Source organism: Ailuropoda melanoleuca, chromosome 3 (genome assembly GCF_002007445.2).
Source record: "Ailuropoda melanoleuca isolate Jingjing chromosome 3, ASM200744v2, whole genome shotgun sequence".
In the NCBI taxonomy this organism is placed as follows: Eukaryota; Metazoa; Chordata; class Mammalia; order Carnivora; family Ursidae; genus Ailuropoda; species Ailuropoda melanoleuca.
In genome coordinates, this window is record NC_048220.1 from 82,268,233 (window position 1) to 82,282,417 (window position 14,185).

Here is a 14,185-nt window from a genome sequence, read left to right on the forward strand (position 1 = left end):
ATCCCAGAACGCCAGGATCACGCCCTGAGCTGAAGGCAGACGCTTAATGACTGCGCCACCCAGGCGCCCCAGTATTTGTCTTTTTCTGACGATGCATTTCATTTAGCATTATACTCTCTAGATCCAGCCATGTTGTAGCAGAGGGCAAGATTTCTTTTTTTTATGGCTGAGTAATATTCCATAGTGTGTGTGTGTGTGTGTGTGTGTGTGTGTGTGTGTGTGTGTGTATTTGGGTATGCCTTTATGTATATATATATAAAGAAGATGTGGGTATACATACATATATATCCGTTCTTCTTTATCCTTTCATCTATTGATGGACACTTGGATTGCTTCCATGGTTTGGCTATTGTAAATAATACTGCAGGGAACATAGGGGTGCATGTATCTTTTTGAATTAGTGTTTTCATATTCTTAATTTTTTGAGGAACCTCCATACTGTTTTCCACAGTGGCTGCTTCAGTTTGCATTCCCACCAGTGGTGCACAAGGATTCCTTTTTCTCCCCATCCTGGCCAACACTTGTTTCTTGTGTTTATGCCTTTAGCCATTCTGACAGGTGTGAGGTGGTATCTCATTGTGGTTTTGATTTGCATTTCCCTGATGATGAGTGATGCTGAGCATCTTTTCATGTGTCTCTTGGGCATCTGGATGTCTTCTTTGGAGAAATGCACAGTGACAGAGTATTTCTTATTATTTTGGCTGCTGAGAAGTTGAAAGCCACGTCTGTGTCCACTGCAGAGGNCTTTTCATGTGTCTCTTGGGCATCTGGATGTCTTCTTTGGAGAAATGCACAGTGACAGAGTATTTCTTATTAAAGAAAGTTGAAAGCCACGTCTGTGTCCACTGCAGAGGCTTCCTATACTCTGTGTTTGTTTTTTGTGTAATTACTGCTTTTCTTTACTCCTCTGTTATACTTTTTATTTTGATATTAATTTTGGGTGTTGTTATATCTACTTTTTTCTGTAAAAACCATCATCATATTCTCAGACTGCAAATAAAGTGAAGAAAGCCTTTGGTTGAAATGTAAATATTCTAGTAAGGATGTTGAGTATCTTATTTAGGTGAAAAAGTAAAAACTTTATTATTCAAATTTTAATAATTATAATATTCTGACTCCTACCTTCAAAAATCCAAAATAAGTAACTGTTCCACTTATTCATTATTAATACTTTAGTTGAAATAGAGAACTTGACAATTATAGCTGATAAGAATTACTGTTATGTACTCTATTAGCATTGTGTAAACTTACCTTTTTTTAAAAAACAGATCATTACTTCTTGCTGATCTTGACAAAGAAGAAAAGGAAAAAGACTGGTATTATGCTCAACTTCAGAATCTCACTAAAAGAATAGATAGTCTCCCTTTAACCGAAAATGTAAGTAACTTAGCATTATGATCTATTTTAGACTTTAATAACTTTGATCTTTTAAAAGTATCTGTGTTACTCATTTAAAAAATTGAGGATAATTGCATTTTTACTTATTTGTAAACTGTAGTATGTTTTATCTAACTTTAAACTCAAATATATAATAATTAATGAATTTTTTGTTTAAGGTGACAAAACTACACTATGCTCAAGCAAATACTTATTTTAAGCCTCCAATTAAGAAAATATATCAAGTTTGAATTCTAAAGGACTCAGGATTCAGACAAGCAACTGATTTTTTATTGTCTGTTGAATTACCAAACATACTCTGTAGAAATGTTTATTACCATCTATCTTTTGAACCACATTACATGCCATATAGTTTTTCCAATAAAAGCGTCTTTAAAGATAATTTGAGTGCTATTCCCATTATTATAAATGACAAAATCTTTTGTCAAGGATCTTAGGACTTTTTCAAGTACTAAAATGTGTTTGTTTTGCAAATATAACTATGTGAAAAAGAATTTAATCTTGTCAGCCTTTCCTTCCCCACCCAAACACTCATGTCAGCGATTTTATTCATGGAGTGATACGTGTAAGAACATATCTGAATGTTCTGAAGTACATTAATAATTTTAAGCAAGATTATATTTTAACTGTTGTCCATAAATATTTCTTACAATTTTTTTAAAAGAAAAAAATAGGGTAATTAAAATATATTATCCTTTGTTAGCTTAGATTTTTCATTTTCTAATAGTAGCACTTTTGAGAGAACATAATAAATTAAAAACAAAAGTAGAAAGAAGGAACATTTTCAAAACATGTACTTAGCCAGATTTCCTGAGTGGTCATTGTCTGGCAGAGCTAGAACCAGAAGCTTATGTGCATAGTCTCCTAGAACAATCAGACAGGGTTTTGAGAGGAAGAGAAAGGATCCCTTTTCCTGACAATGTCCTTGACGTCTTCCTGGGAGTTAAAGAGACCCAGATTGTGAAAGAACAGTTAATGAAGAGTTCTTGGCATACAAGGATTAGGAACTCAGGAAGGTTTTGTGGGATTTTTACTCTTAAATAAAAAAATACCTAAGCATAGTTTTGCTCATCATTCACATTGATAATTAGAATATACAAAATTTAAAGTCCAGTTGTCTGCATGCAATCAGGTTTAGGAAAGAGCTCAGATGTATGTGATAACTTGAGAGCAGTTGGTTAATACCTGCAACAAAGAGGAGTTGTCAAATAAATTGTTCCTGTATTTATTAAATAATCACATTTATTTAATAGGCTATATAAGACATTATAGACCATCTGGCAGCATTGCCAAGTGTAAACTTCTTGTGTGTCATAAATATTTTTTAATTTCACAAATTTTGCATTTATATTGGGAAGAAAGTTAAGAACACTTCCCTGTAGAAATATTATCAAGATATTAGACATTACTTTTAAAACATCAGATCTAAACCACATTATTACAACATACTTTGTCATGTTCAACTTTTTTTTTGCAGGGGGTTTTGGGAAGTGAAGGATAAGTAAGTGGAGTTAAAGCTGGCTCATTGGGAATTAGAGATAGCGTACAGACTTTCATCTGTGTTGTAACCTATAATTTGGGTATACCTATAGAAATACATTATCTGTAGAGTGTCATCTGCATTATTGCAAGGGAAGAGGGTGAGAGCTCCCCTGACTTAACTGACAGTGCAATTTGGAATCCGTGGACCCACAGAATGTTATGCTGAGTCAGACACATGTCTCACACAGCTGAGTATATACAGCATAAAAAATCTATTGCACTTTCTCATTTCCTTCATGGCCCATTATCATTTTATTTAATCAGACTTTTAGCTATTAGTACCTCTTGGTGCATGTGTTTATAAGTTTCATTACTTTGTCCTTTTCATCCTTTTGTATGCCTACCAGTTATCTCAGTGCCTGGAATTTTAATCAGAGGGTTAATTGATTTTTGAATGAATTTAACACCCCCTGCAGGAAGAAGTACTTCTTTTTGTTTATTTCAGCTTTTCACTTTTGGATTCTTACCAAAAAGTTTGTGTTGTTTTGCAATTTATGATTATCTGTATTAAATAAAAGCTTTTCCTTATCCCATTTTCTTCATTTTACAAATGGAGAGGTTTTCTCTGTTTAGTCTGCACGTTTATAACAATCCTTAAATTGAGGTATAAACTTAAGGATGATGGACTGTTTCTTGATTTTGCTTGTTGTCCATATTATTGTGCTAGTTTTTAATAATTAAAGTAGTACCTCTTCAGTGCAGAAGATGGGAACTACAGAAGGCTAACCCTACCTAACTGGACCAATTATATATTTTAAGTTTATCAGTACAATTTAAAGCCATTTGTGGCTATGGGGCAGTTGAAGTGTTTCAACTGAGCATTTCACATCAGGGACCCAGACTGAGCCCAGCACCTATAATCAAATTTTAGGACTCCTTGAAGTAAAAAAATAATCTTGTTATGCTCAATAACTTACATATCTGATATTCATTTTCTTTATTGGTATTTATATGCTTTTTTGCTTTTACTGATAAGCACATAACATGAGGTATTAACATTTCAATTTAATTTGTGGTTTTAGTTTTCCTTACAAACAGATATGACCAGAAGACAATTAGAATATGAAGCAAGGCAAATCAGAGTTGCAATGGAAGAACAACTAGGTACTTGCCAGGATATGGAAAAAAGAGCGCAGGTAAATTATTTATTGTTAAACTATAAAACAGCACAGGCTAGAGAAGAGCTATTAAGAATGTAATGGATTATAGCTCTGTTAACATTGATTAAATTTTATTATTAAAGATATTTATAAGTCTACCTTCACTTTGGCACTGTTTCAAAATAATAACTTATCATGGCTGCTGGGCAACATAACCAATCTTCACATAATTCTGCCTCCGCCATATTTCATTTCCCTGATACTGTTCTGCTTTGTCCTGGAATTGTGAGAGAGAAAAAGGGTTAGATGCTGGTCATCTGGTAGCTGATAGCTAACTTCACTTCTCCTTTGAGATTTTTACTTCTTGTAATCTACGTATGTGTAATAACATTCAGAATATTTCATTGCTCTTTAAGTTGTATGCAAAAAAGGGAAGTCCTCATTTAAGGAAAGATAGAGAATAATGGGAAAGGTGAAATGAGTTGGATGGAGAACATTCCTGTATTTCTGCCCTCAGCTGATGTCAAGAAAGAATATTAAATAGCTTTTCTATTTGCCAAGCATTTTCATACATTATTGAACTTAGAGCCTTGTATTTACAAAAGTATATTACTGGCTGATGTTTTTAAGCCCTGAGGAGGCTTTACTGTTTACCTTTTCTATTTTAAAGCAAGTATGGGCATTTTTTTTAAAAAAAGAAAACTTTTAGGACAAACTGGTAAGAAAACATTGTTTGGAAGATTTTATTTAAGGGAATAGTAAATAAAAGGGAATACATACATTTGTATGTGTGCTATAAATACATTTTTGTGTTCTAAAACAGTTTATTCATAGTTTTAAAATCACAAATACAGGACATTGTACATCCTCAAAGTATAGTCTCTCCCCTTTATGCGGTAGCTTCCTAAACATAATGTGTGTTCATTTTACGTTACAGTATGGTGGTAGACTAAGGACATGCTTAAACACCGGTACATGGTACCTTTTGTAGTCCATACCTGTTAGTTTCACAATGAAGCTAGAGGCTCAACTAATATATTCCATGTTAGTTAGTTATGCTATAAGTCATATATATAATATACTTTTTGTTAATTTCCTCTCACCCCCATTCCATTCAAATTAATGTCTTAAATGCCAAAAGTAAAACTTTAAAAATAACCTTTTGGGGGCCTGGGTGGCTCAGTCAGTTAAGTGTCTGGCTCTTGGTTTTGGCTCAGCTCATGATCTCAGGGTCTTGGGATCAACCACGGCAGGCTCTGCTCAGCAGGCAGTCTCCTTGAGATTCTCTCCCTCTCCCTTTGCCCCTCCCCTACTCCCGTTCTTTCTCTCTCTCTCTCTCTCTCTCTCTCTCTCTCTCTCTCTCTCGCTAGAATAAACAAATCTTTAAAAAAATAAATAAAAATATGCCTTTCAATAGAAATATACACGAATATCTTTCTAATATTGGGGTAGAAAAGGATTTCTTAAACAGGGCATAAACACTATTTTTAAAAGAAAAGACTGATAAATTTCACTATATTTGAATTCAGGATTTATCTTTCTCACGTACCTTAAAAATGTATGAATTTGGGGAAGAATGGTAAACAACTCAGTAAATATATAGGTACAACTATAGGTACCTATTTGGGGGAAGTTAAATTAGATCCCTAACTCATATCTTGTATAAGAAAAATTACAAATGGATTAAATATCTAAATGTGAAAAATAAACCTAAAATTAATGGAAGAAAATATAGGACAACAAATGTTAATTGTCATAAAATTTTAAAACATTCTGCAGAAGATAAACTAAGGGAGAATATTTTTAACACATAAAAGAGAAAAGGTCACTATCCCTATAGTGTAAGAATTCCTACAACTAATAAGAAAAAGGCAACTCTTTTTAATGGGTAATGGTTGTAATCAACTTATTGAAAAAATGCAGATGATTAGTAAACACATACAAATGACTGGTAAACAATTTAGTGAAATTCAAAATAAAATCCACTCTTGCCCATGCCTGTGTGAGATTGTCTATCTTCAGCTGTCCCTGCTAACAGTTTGGTTATTTATTTATTTTTTATTTGTTCAGCACACATTTGGGCATCTAGTATGGTGATCCCTACTTTCCTATATACATGAAAGCAAAGGCTGGGAAAATGTACACCAAGTTGTTAATAGAGCTTACTTTTGGGGACTAGGGTTTGGTAGGGTGAAAGTTCCTTACGCTTCCATTTTACCATAATTTTTTGTAATTATATGGATAATACAGTTTATATGTTTCCTGGTTGATGGACATTTAGGTTTTTAATTTTTCACTGTTTAAACAACTCTGATAAACATATTCTTGTAAAAATGCATAGAATCTCTCGGTTAAGAGTCAGCAATCTTTTTCTTAAAGAGTCATTAAAAAAATTAATATATTATTCTTTGTGGGCCATATGGTCTCTGTCACAGCTACTCAACTCTGCCTTTGTAGCAGGAAAGCAACTATAGATGCTTATATGTAAGCAAATGGGCTTGGTTGTGTTTCAGTAAAACTTAATTCACAAAAACAGATGGCTAATAGGCCCTAATTTGCTGACTTCAGCTCTAGGGTATATACCTAAAAGCGTCACTGCTGGCTATAAGGTGTGAGCGTTTTGAACTAGTGTTTGCCAAATTGCACTCAAAATGATTTTATCGATTTACATTTCTACTAGTAGTATGTCAGAATCGTTTTTCTTCTGTATGTCTCCAGCACTTGTGAGTCAGACTTCATAATTAACAGTTGGTGGGCAATGAAACATTAGCTTGTTGTCTAATCTATATTTTCTTGAATACTACTGAAGTTGAATATCTTTTCATATATTTATTAGACTTTTGGATATTCTGTTATTCATCTTTTTCCCATTTTCTATTATGTTAAATGTCTTACTCTTAAATATTTGAGCGATATATTAATATCCTCTTGATACCACTATGTTATAGATAATACAAATCACAGCCCCTCCCTGCAAAATCCAAATTAAGTATATCACCATAATTGTGCTTTCTATGAATTATTTACACATCTTTTCCTATCCTGGAATCATAAAATTATCCTCTTATTATTTCTAATAGTTTTAATGTTTTATTTTTACAATTAGGTCTTTAATTCATCTCCAACATGCAGTTACGTAACTGCATGTTGGAGATGAATTAAAGACCTAATTGTAAAATTAGGATCTAATTTTACAAAGATACACACAAGTATATGTGATTTTTATATGTATGTATATGTAATTATTTAATATATAACTTAGATTTTAAATAATATATTGGCTTTTATTAATATGTGATAAATTACCTATAATAGTATATACACAGATATGTGCATATTTATGTTTTTGTTTTTTTTTTTTTAGATTTTTATTTGTTTATTCGACAGAGATAGAGACAGCTAGCGAGAGAGGGAATACAGCAGGGGGAGTGGGAGAGGAAGAAGCAGGCTCATAGCGGAGGAGCCTGATGTGGGGCTCGATCCCATAACGCCGGGATCACGCCCTGAGCCAAAGGCAGACGCTTAACTGCTGTGCCACCCAGGCGCCCCAATATTTATGTTTTTAACTAAATTACCCATTATCTTTATTTGATACCTCAGTATTTCCCTATTGATTAGTAATGCCATCTCTGGCATATGTTAAGTTTATATTTGCTTGATATTTCTAGACTCTATTCCACTAAATTTTTTTAGATTCTCTGTGCCTGCAGTCATACCACATTTGTTTTATTTGCAGTAGTTTTATAAATCGTGGTACCTGGTAGAGTGAGTTCTCCTATTTTTGTTTGTAAAATTGTGGTTGTATTCTGTCTCATTACTCTTCTGTTTGAAATTTAGTTTCAGCTTCTCTAATTCAAAGAAAAGCTTGATACATTTTTTATTAGAATCACATTGAATTTATAAATTAATTTGAAGAGAGTTCCTTTCTTTACATAATAAAGATTGGTTCTTGGTTGAAAGGAATGACTCTGGAGCCAGACCTCCTGGGTTCTGATTCCAGACCTGCTACTTATCAGCACTGATTTTGGGTAAATTTTCTGCCTCAGTTTTCTCATTGGTAAAATATAATGCTAAACTGAAATGTGAGGATTAAATGAGTTAATACATGTAAAAGCACTTAGAATCTGACACATAGTAAACACTCAATATATATTAGGTGTTGTTATTAATTTTTATCTCCATTCATTTAGCTGTAATTTTATGTCCCTCAATAAAGTTTTGTAATATCTTCTATAAAGATTTTATATGTCTTTTTTTATTATTACTAGAAATCATATAGTTTTTGTTACTGTTTATGAATGGGATTTACTATAATTACTAAATTACATTTAAGTAATAAGTATCCAGTGACCTTCCTGAATTCTTTAATTAAATTGTCTCAGTAGTTTAAGATTTTCTTGCATTTTTCTTGCATTTTCCATATAATCTGTCAAATATGGTAGTTGCATTTTTTTTTTACGTTGTTTGCAAAAGAACAGTAATTTTCTTTGCCCTTTTCAGTTGCTTGGTTGTTTTTTTTTTTTTTCCTCTCTTTATATTGCATAAGAAGTCTAATACATCTTTAAATAAGAAGCAGTGATACTGGTCTTCTCTGTCTTACTATGACTTTAAAGGGACTCCTCCTAAAATTTCACTGTTAAGTGTGTTGTTTACTCAGTTTTTGATAGATACCCTTCCTCAAGTTAAGGAATTTACCTTCTATTCCCAGTTTGTTGAGAGTTATCCTGAATATGTATTGAACTATATTATTCTTACAATTTTTTTAAATTAGTTTTTCAAATGTCATACCAAGTACATTACCCTGAACTGTTAAGCACTTGTTATTAAGCATAGTTTCACCAATATTCAAGGTTATCATATAAAAAAAGGAAAGAGATACTACTGGCTTCTTTCATTTTCATTTTGAGAAACAGAAGGTACAGGGGTTGTGTTATTAGAAATCCTCAACCATAGTGGGTGTCAAGACATAGAACGATTTCAAGATTTAGTGACATATTGGCAATACAGAAATCAAGAGGAATATTAGATACAATTCCCTGCTTTCATCTTCTAAATATTAAAATTTTTAATTTAAGATTTTTTTGATGGACCGTTCCCCCCTTCTTGGGCTGTGCTTCTAAGGAGCTCATCAGGAGGCTTTAGTCCCACCACTGTAGGACCCCTCCCACAGAGGACTGGCGGCACAAAAAGCTTGCTGGCAGTGCCAGAGGCCTGGTAGTGTGTAGGCAGCCCCTGCAGTGGCCAGCACGCTCCAAAGTAACTTCTACCCCAAGAAAGGGGAAGATAACCACACATACCAGAGGAGGCCCCAGCAGGGGGCTGGAAGCAGACAAGGGCTTTGCAGGTCCCACCCACCAACAAAAGCTTTTCCAGACAACACAGGGGACACAGCAGTTTGGTGCTACTGCGTCTCTAACAAGCCTCTGGTCTGACCCAACTCATGTCCCAGGCATCCCCAGACTGGCCCACTACCACTACAGGAACCAGACACTGTCCACAACAAGCAGGAGAGAGCCATAGCAGATGACTGGACTGAAGGAAAAAGCAGCTCAGCCACAACAGCAGGGCACACATATCACACATAGGAGACACCCCTAAAGCACCAGGTTCTGGGGAACAGGGGACATTGCACAGCAGGGCACCACAGGACCTCTTCTTCATAAGGCCATTACTTTCAGGTGCAGGAAACACAGCTGTCTTTCCTAACACAGAGAAACAGATACAGAGAGTTAGATAAAATGAGGAGATAGAAGAGTGTGTCCAAAATGAAACAATAGGACAAAATCACAGCAAGAGACCCCAGCAAAACAGAGATACGTAATATGCCTGAGAATTAAAAGAAGTGATCATTAATATACTCACTGGACTTGAGTAAAGAGTGGAGGGCCTCAGTGAAAGCCTTAACAATGAGATAAAGACCCAGTCAGAGATGAAGGACACATTAAACAAAATAGTAAAAATACACTAGATGGAATAAATAGTAGAAGCAGAAGAATGAATCAGTGACTTGGAGGACAGAGTAATGGAAAGTAATCAAGCTGAGCAGATGAGAGAAAAAATTATGCAAAATGAGAATAGACTTAGGGAACTCATTGATACCATCAAGCATAATAACATACATTATAGAGATCCCAAAAGGAGAAGAGAGAGAAAAGGGGGCAGAAAATTTATTTGAAGAAATATTAGCTGAAAACTTCCTGAATCTGGGGAAGAAAACAGAAATCTACATCCAGCAGGCATAGAGATCCCCCAACAAAATCAGCCCAGGGAGGTCCACACCACGACATGTAGTTAAGATGGCAAAAAGTAGTGATGAAGAAGGAATTTTAAAAGCAACAAGAGAGAAGAAACCAGTTATATACAAGGGAAACCCTGTAAGGCTATCAGTGGGTTTTTCAGCAGAATTTTGCAGGCCTGAAAAGAGTAGCATGATATATTCAAAGTACTGAAAGAAAAAAACTTGTAGCCAAGAATATCCAGCAAGGCTATCATTCAGAAGAGAAGGAGAAATAAAGTTTCCCAGACAAACAAAAGTAAAGGAATTCATTGCCACTAACCCATCCCTACAAGAAAAGTTCAGAGAGGACTCTTTCAGTGGAAAGGAAAGACCATACACAAGAGGAAGGAAAGTAGGAAGCACAAAAGTAGTAAAAATAAGTATATCTATTAAAAAATCAGTCAAAGGGGTACACCTGAGTGGCTTAGTCGGTTAAGTGTCTGCCTTTCGCTCAGGTCTTGATCCCAGGGTCCTAGGATCGAGTCCCACATCGGGCTCCTTGCTTAGCAGGGATCCTGCTTCTCCCCCTGTTTGTGCTCTATCTCTCTCTGGCAAATAAATAATAAAATATTTTTTTAAAAAACCGAGGACTCACAAAATAAAAGGATGTAAAGTATGATACCATATACCTAAAATATGGAAAGGAGAGGAGTAAAGAATGGGTTCAACCTTAAGCGACCATCATTTTAATACAGACTTTTGTATATAGATGTTGCATACAAACCAAATGGTAACTACAAAGCAAAAACCAATAATATGCAAAAATAAAAAGAAAGGAATCCAAGTATATTACTCAAGAAAGCCAGCTAGTTGAGAGAAGAGAGCAAGAGAAGAAAGGAATGGAAAAAAACTACAAGAACAACCATAAAACCAGTAACAAACTGGCAATAAATGCATACCTATCAGTAATTACTTTGAATGTAAATGGACTTAATGCTCCAATCATAAGACGTAGGGTTACAGAATAGATTAAAAAACAAGACCCATCTATATGTTGCCTACAAGAGACTCATTTCAGACCTAAGACACATGCAGATTGAAAGTGAAGGGACAGAGAAGCATTTATCACACAAATGGATGTGGAAGGAAAGCTGAGATAGTAATATTTATATCTGGCAAAATAGACTTTGAAATAAAGACTGTAACAAGAGACAGAGAAGGACACTATACAGTCATTAAGGGGATGATCCAGCAGGGAAATCTAACAATTGTAAATATTTATGGACCCAACATGGGAGCCCCCAAGTATTTAAAGGAGTTAATAACACGAAGAAAGTGATAGATAATAATGCAGTAATAGTAAGGGACTTTAACACCCCACTTCCATCAGTGGGCAGATCATCCAAGCAGAAAATCAAGAAGAAAACAGTGGCTTTGAATGATACACTGGACTAGGAGGATTTAACAGATATATTCAGAACACTCCATCCTAGAACAGCAAAATACACATTCTTTTCAAGTGTACATGGCACATTCTCCAAGTAGGTCATATATTAGGCCACAAGACAAGTCTCAACAAAGTCAAAAAGATCAGAGTCAATCCATGCATCTTTTCTGACCACAACACTATGAAACTAGAAATGAACCACAAGAAAAAATCTGGAAAGACCACAAAAACATGGAGGCTAACTAACATGTTACTAAACAATGAATGGGGTCAACCAAGAAATCAAATAGAAAATCAGAAAGTACATGGAGACAAATTAAAATGAAAACATAATGGTCCAAAATCTTTGGGATGCAGCAAAAGCTATTCTAAAAGGGAAGTTTATAGCAATACAGGCCTACCTTAAGATGCATGAAAAATCTCAAATAAAAAAATCTAACCTTACACCTAAAGGAGCTAAGACAGAACAACAAAACCCAAAATCAGCAAAAGGAAGGAAATAATAAAAATTAGAGTGGAAATAAAGTAGAAACTTAAAAAAAGAACAGATTGATGAAACCAGGAGCTGGTTCTTTGAAAACATCAACAAAATTGATAAACCTCTAGTTAGACTCATTTAAAAAAAAAGAAAGAGGATTCAAATAAAATCAGAAATGAAAGAAGAGAAATAACTGACACCACAGAAATACAAAGATTATAAGAATGTTATGAAAAATTATATGCCAACAAATTGGACAACCTAGAAAAAATGGATAAAGTCCTGGAAACATAAAGCCTTCCAAAATTGAATCAGGAAGAAATAGAAAATTGGAACAGACTGGGTACCAGCAATGAAATTGAGTTAGTAATCAAAAGACTCCCAGCAAACAAGTCCAGACCAGATAACTTCACAGCAAAATTCTACCAAACATATAAAGAAGAGTTTATACCTCTTCTCAAACTATTCCAAAAAACAGAACAGGAAGGAAAACTTATTCTACAAGGCATGCATTACCCTGATACCAAAACCAGATAAAGACACTAGAAAAAGAAAACAGTATCTGTGGTGAACATGGATACAGAATTCCCCAACATACTATTAGCAAACTGCATCCAACAATACATATAAAAAAATCATTCACCACCATCAACTGGGATTTATTTCCAGGATGCAAGGGTGATTGAATATTCACAAATCAATCAATATGATGCATCACATTAATAAGAGAAAGGATAAAAACCATATGTTCATTTCAGTAGGTGCAAAAAAAAGCATTTGACAAAGTACAACATCCATTCATGATTAAAACCCTCCGCAGAGTAGGTTTAGAGGGAATACACCTCAACATAATAAAGGCCTTATATGAAAAACCCAGAGCTAACATCATCCTCAGTGGGGAAAAACTGAGAACTTTTCCCCTAAGATCAAGAACAAGACAAGGATATCCACTCTCACTTTATTAACATAAAACTGGAAGTCCTAGCCATAGCAGTCAGACAAGAAAAAGAGATAAAGGGCATCCAGATTGATAAGGAAGAAGTAAAACTTTCACTATTTGCAGATGACATGATACTGAATATAGAAAACCCTAAAGACCACCAAAAAACTGCTAGAATTAATAAACAAATTCAGTAAGGTTCCAGGATATAAAATCACTGTACAGAAATCTGTTGCATTTCTACACACTAATAATGAAGCAACAGAAAGAGAAATTAAGAAAGCAATCCCATTTACAATTGCAACAAAAATAATAAAATACCTAGGAATAAACTTAAGGAGGTGAAAGACCTGTACTCTGAAAACTATAAAACACTGATGAAAGAAATTGAAGACGACACAAAGAAATGGAAAGACATTCCATGCTCATGGATTGAGAGAACAAATATTAAGATATCCATACTGCCCAAAGCCATGTATACATTTAATGCAATCCCTATCCAAATACTAGTAGCATTTTTCACAGAACTAGAACAAACAAACCTGAAATGTGTATGGAACCACAAAAGACCTCGATAGCCAAAACAATCTTGAAAAAGAAAAGGTGGAAGTATTCCAATTCCAGATTCAAGTTATACTACAAAGCTGTAGTAATCAAAACAGTACAGCACTGGCACAAAAATAGTCACATAGATCAATGGAACAGAATAGAAAGCCCAGAAACAAACCCACAATTATATGGTCCGTTAATCTTCAACAAAAGAGGCAAGAATATGCAACAGGAAAAAGACAGTCTCTTCATCAAATGGCGTTGGGGAAACTGGACCGCAACACAAAAAAGAATAAGATGACCACTTTTTTTTTTCTTTAAAGATTTTATTTATTTATTTGACAGAGATAGAGACAGCCAGCGAGAGAGGGAACACAAGCAGGGGGAGTGGGAGAGGAAGAAGCAGGCTCATATCAGAGGAGCCTGATGTGGGGCTCGATCCCATAACGCCAGGATCACGCCCTGAGCCGAAGGCAGACGCTTAACCGCTGTGCCACCCAGGCGCCCCTAGACG

At 34.8% G+C, this 14,185-nt stretch overlaps 1 protein-coding gene across 10 annotated transcripts in view; it reads left to right on the forward strand.

Annotated features, from left to right (window-relative positions):
* The window catches only part of APC (APC regulator of WNT signaling pathway), a 121,879-nt gene that overhangs the window by 60,068 nt on the left and 47,626 nt on the right, over window positions 1-14,185 (forward strand). For 9 of the 10 annotated variants that reach the window (XM_019799602.2, XM_019799606.2, XM_019799608.2 and 6 more), the window contains 2 exons: window positions 1,269-1,377; window positions 3,963-4,076. In XM_019799602.2, coding sequence (XP_019655161.1) covers window positions 1,269-1,377; window positions 3,963-4,076 — 223 coding nt within the window. The remainder of the gene's footprint in view (window positions 1-1,268; window positions 1,378-3,962; window positions 4,077-14,185) is intronic. The other variant, XM_019799607.2, reaches the window with a different exon arrangement.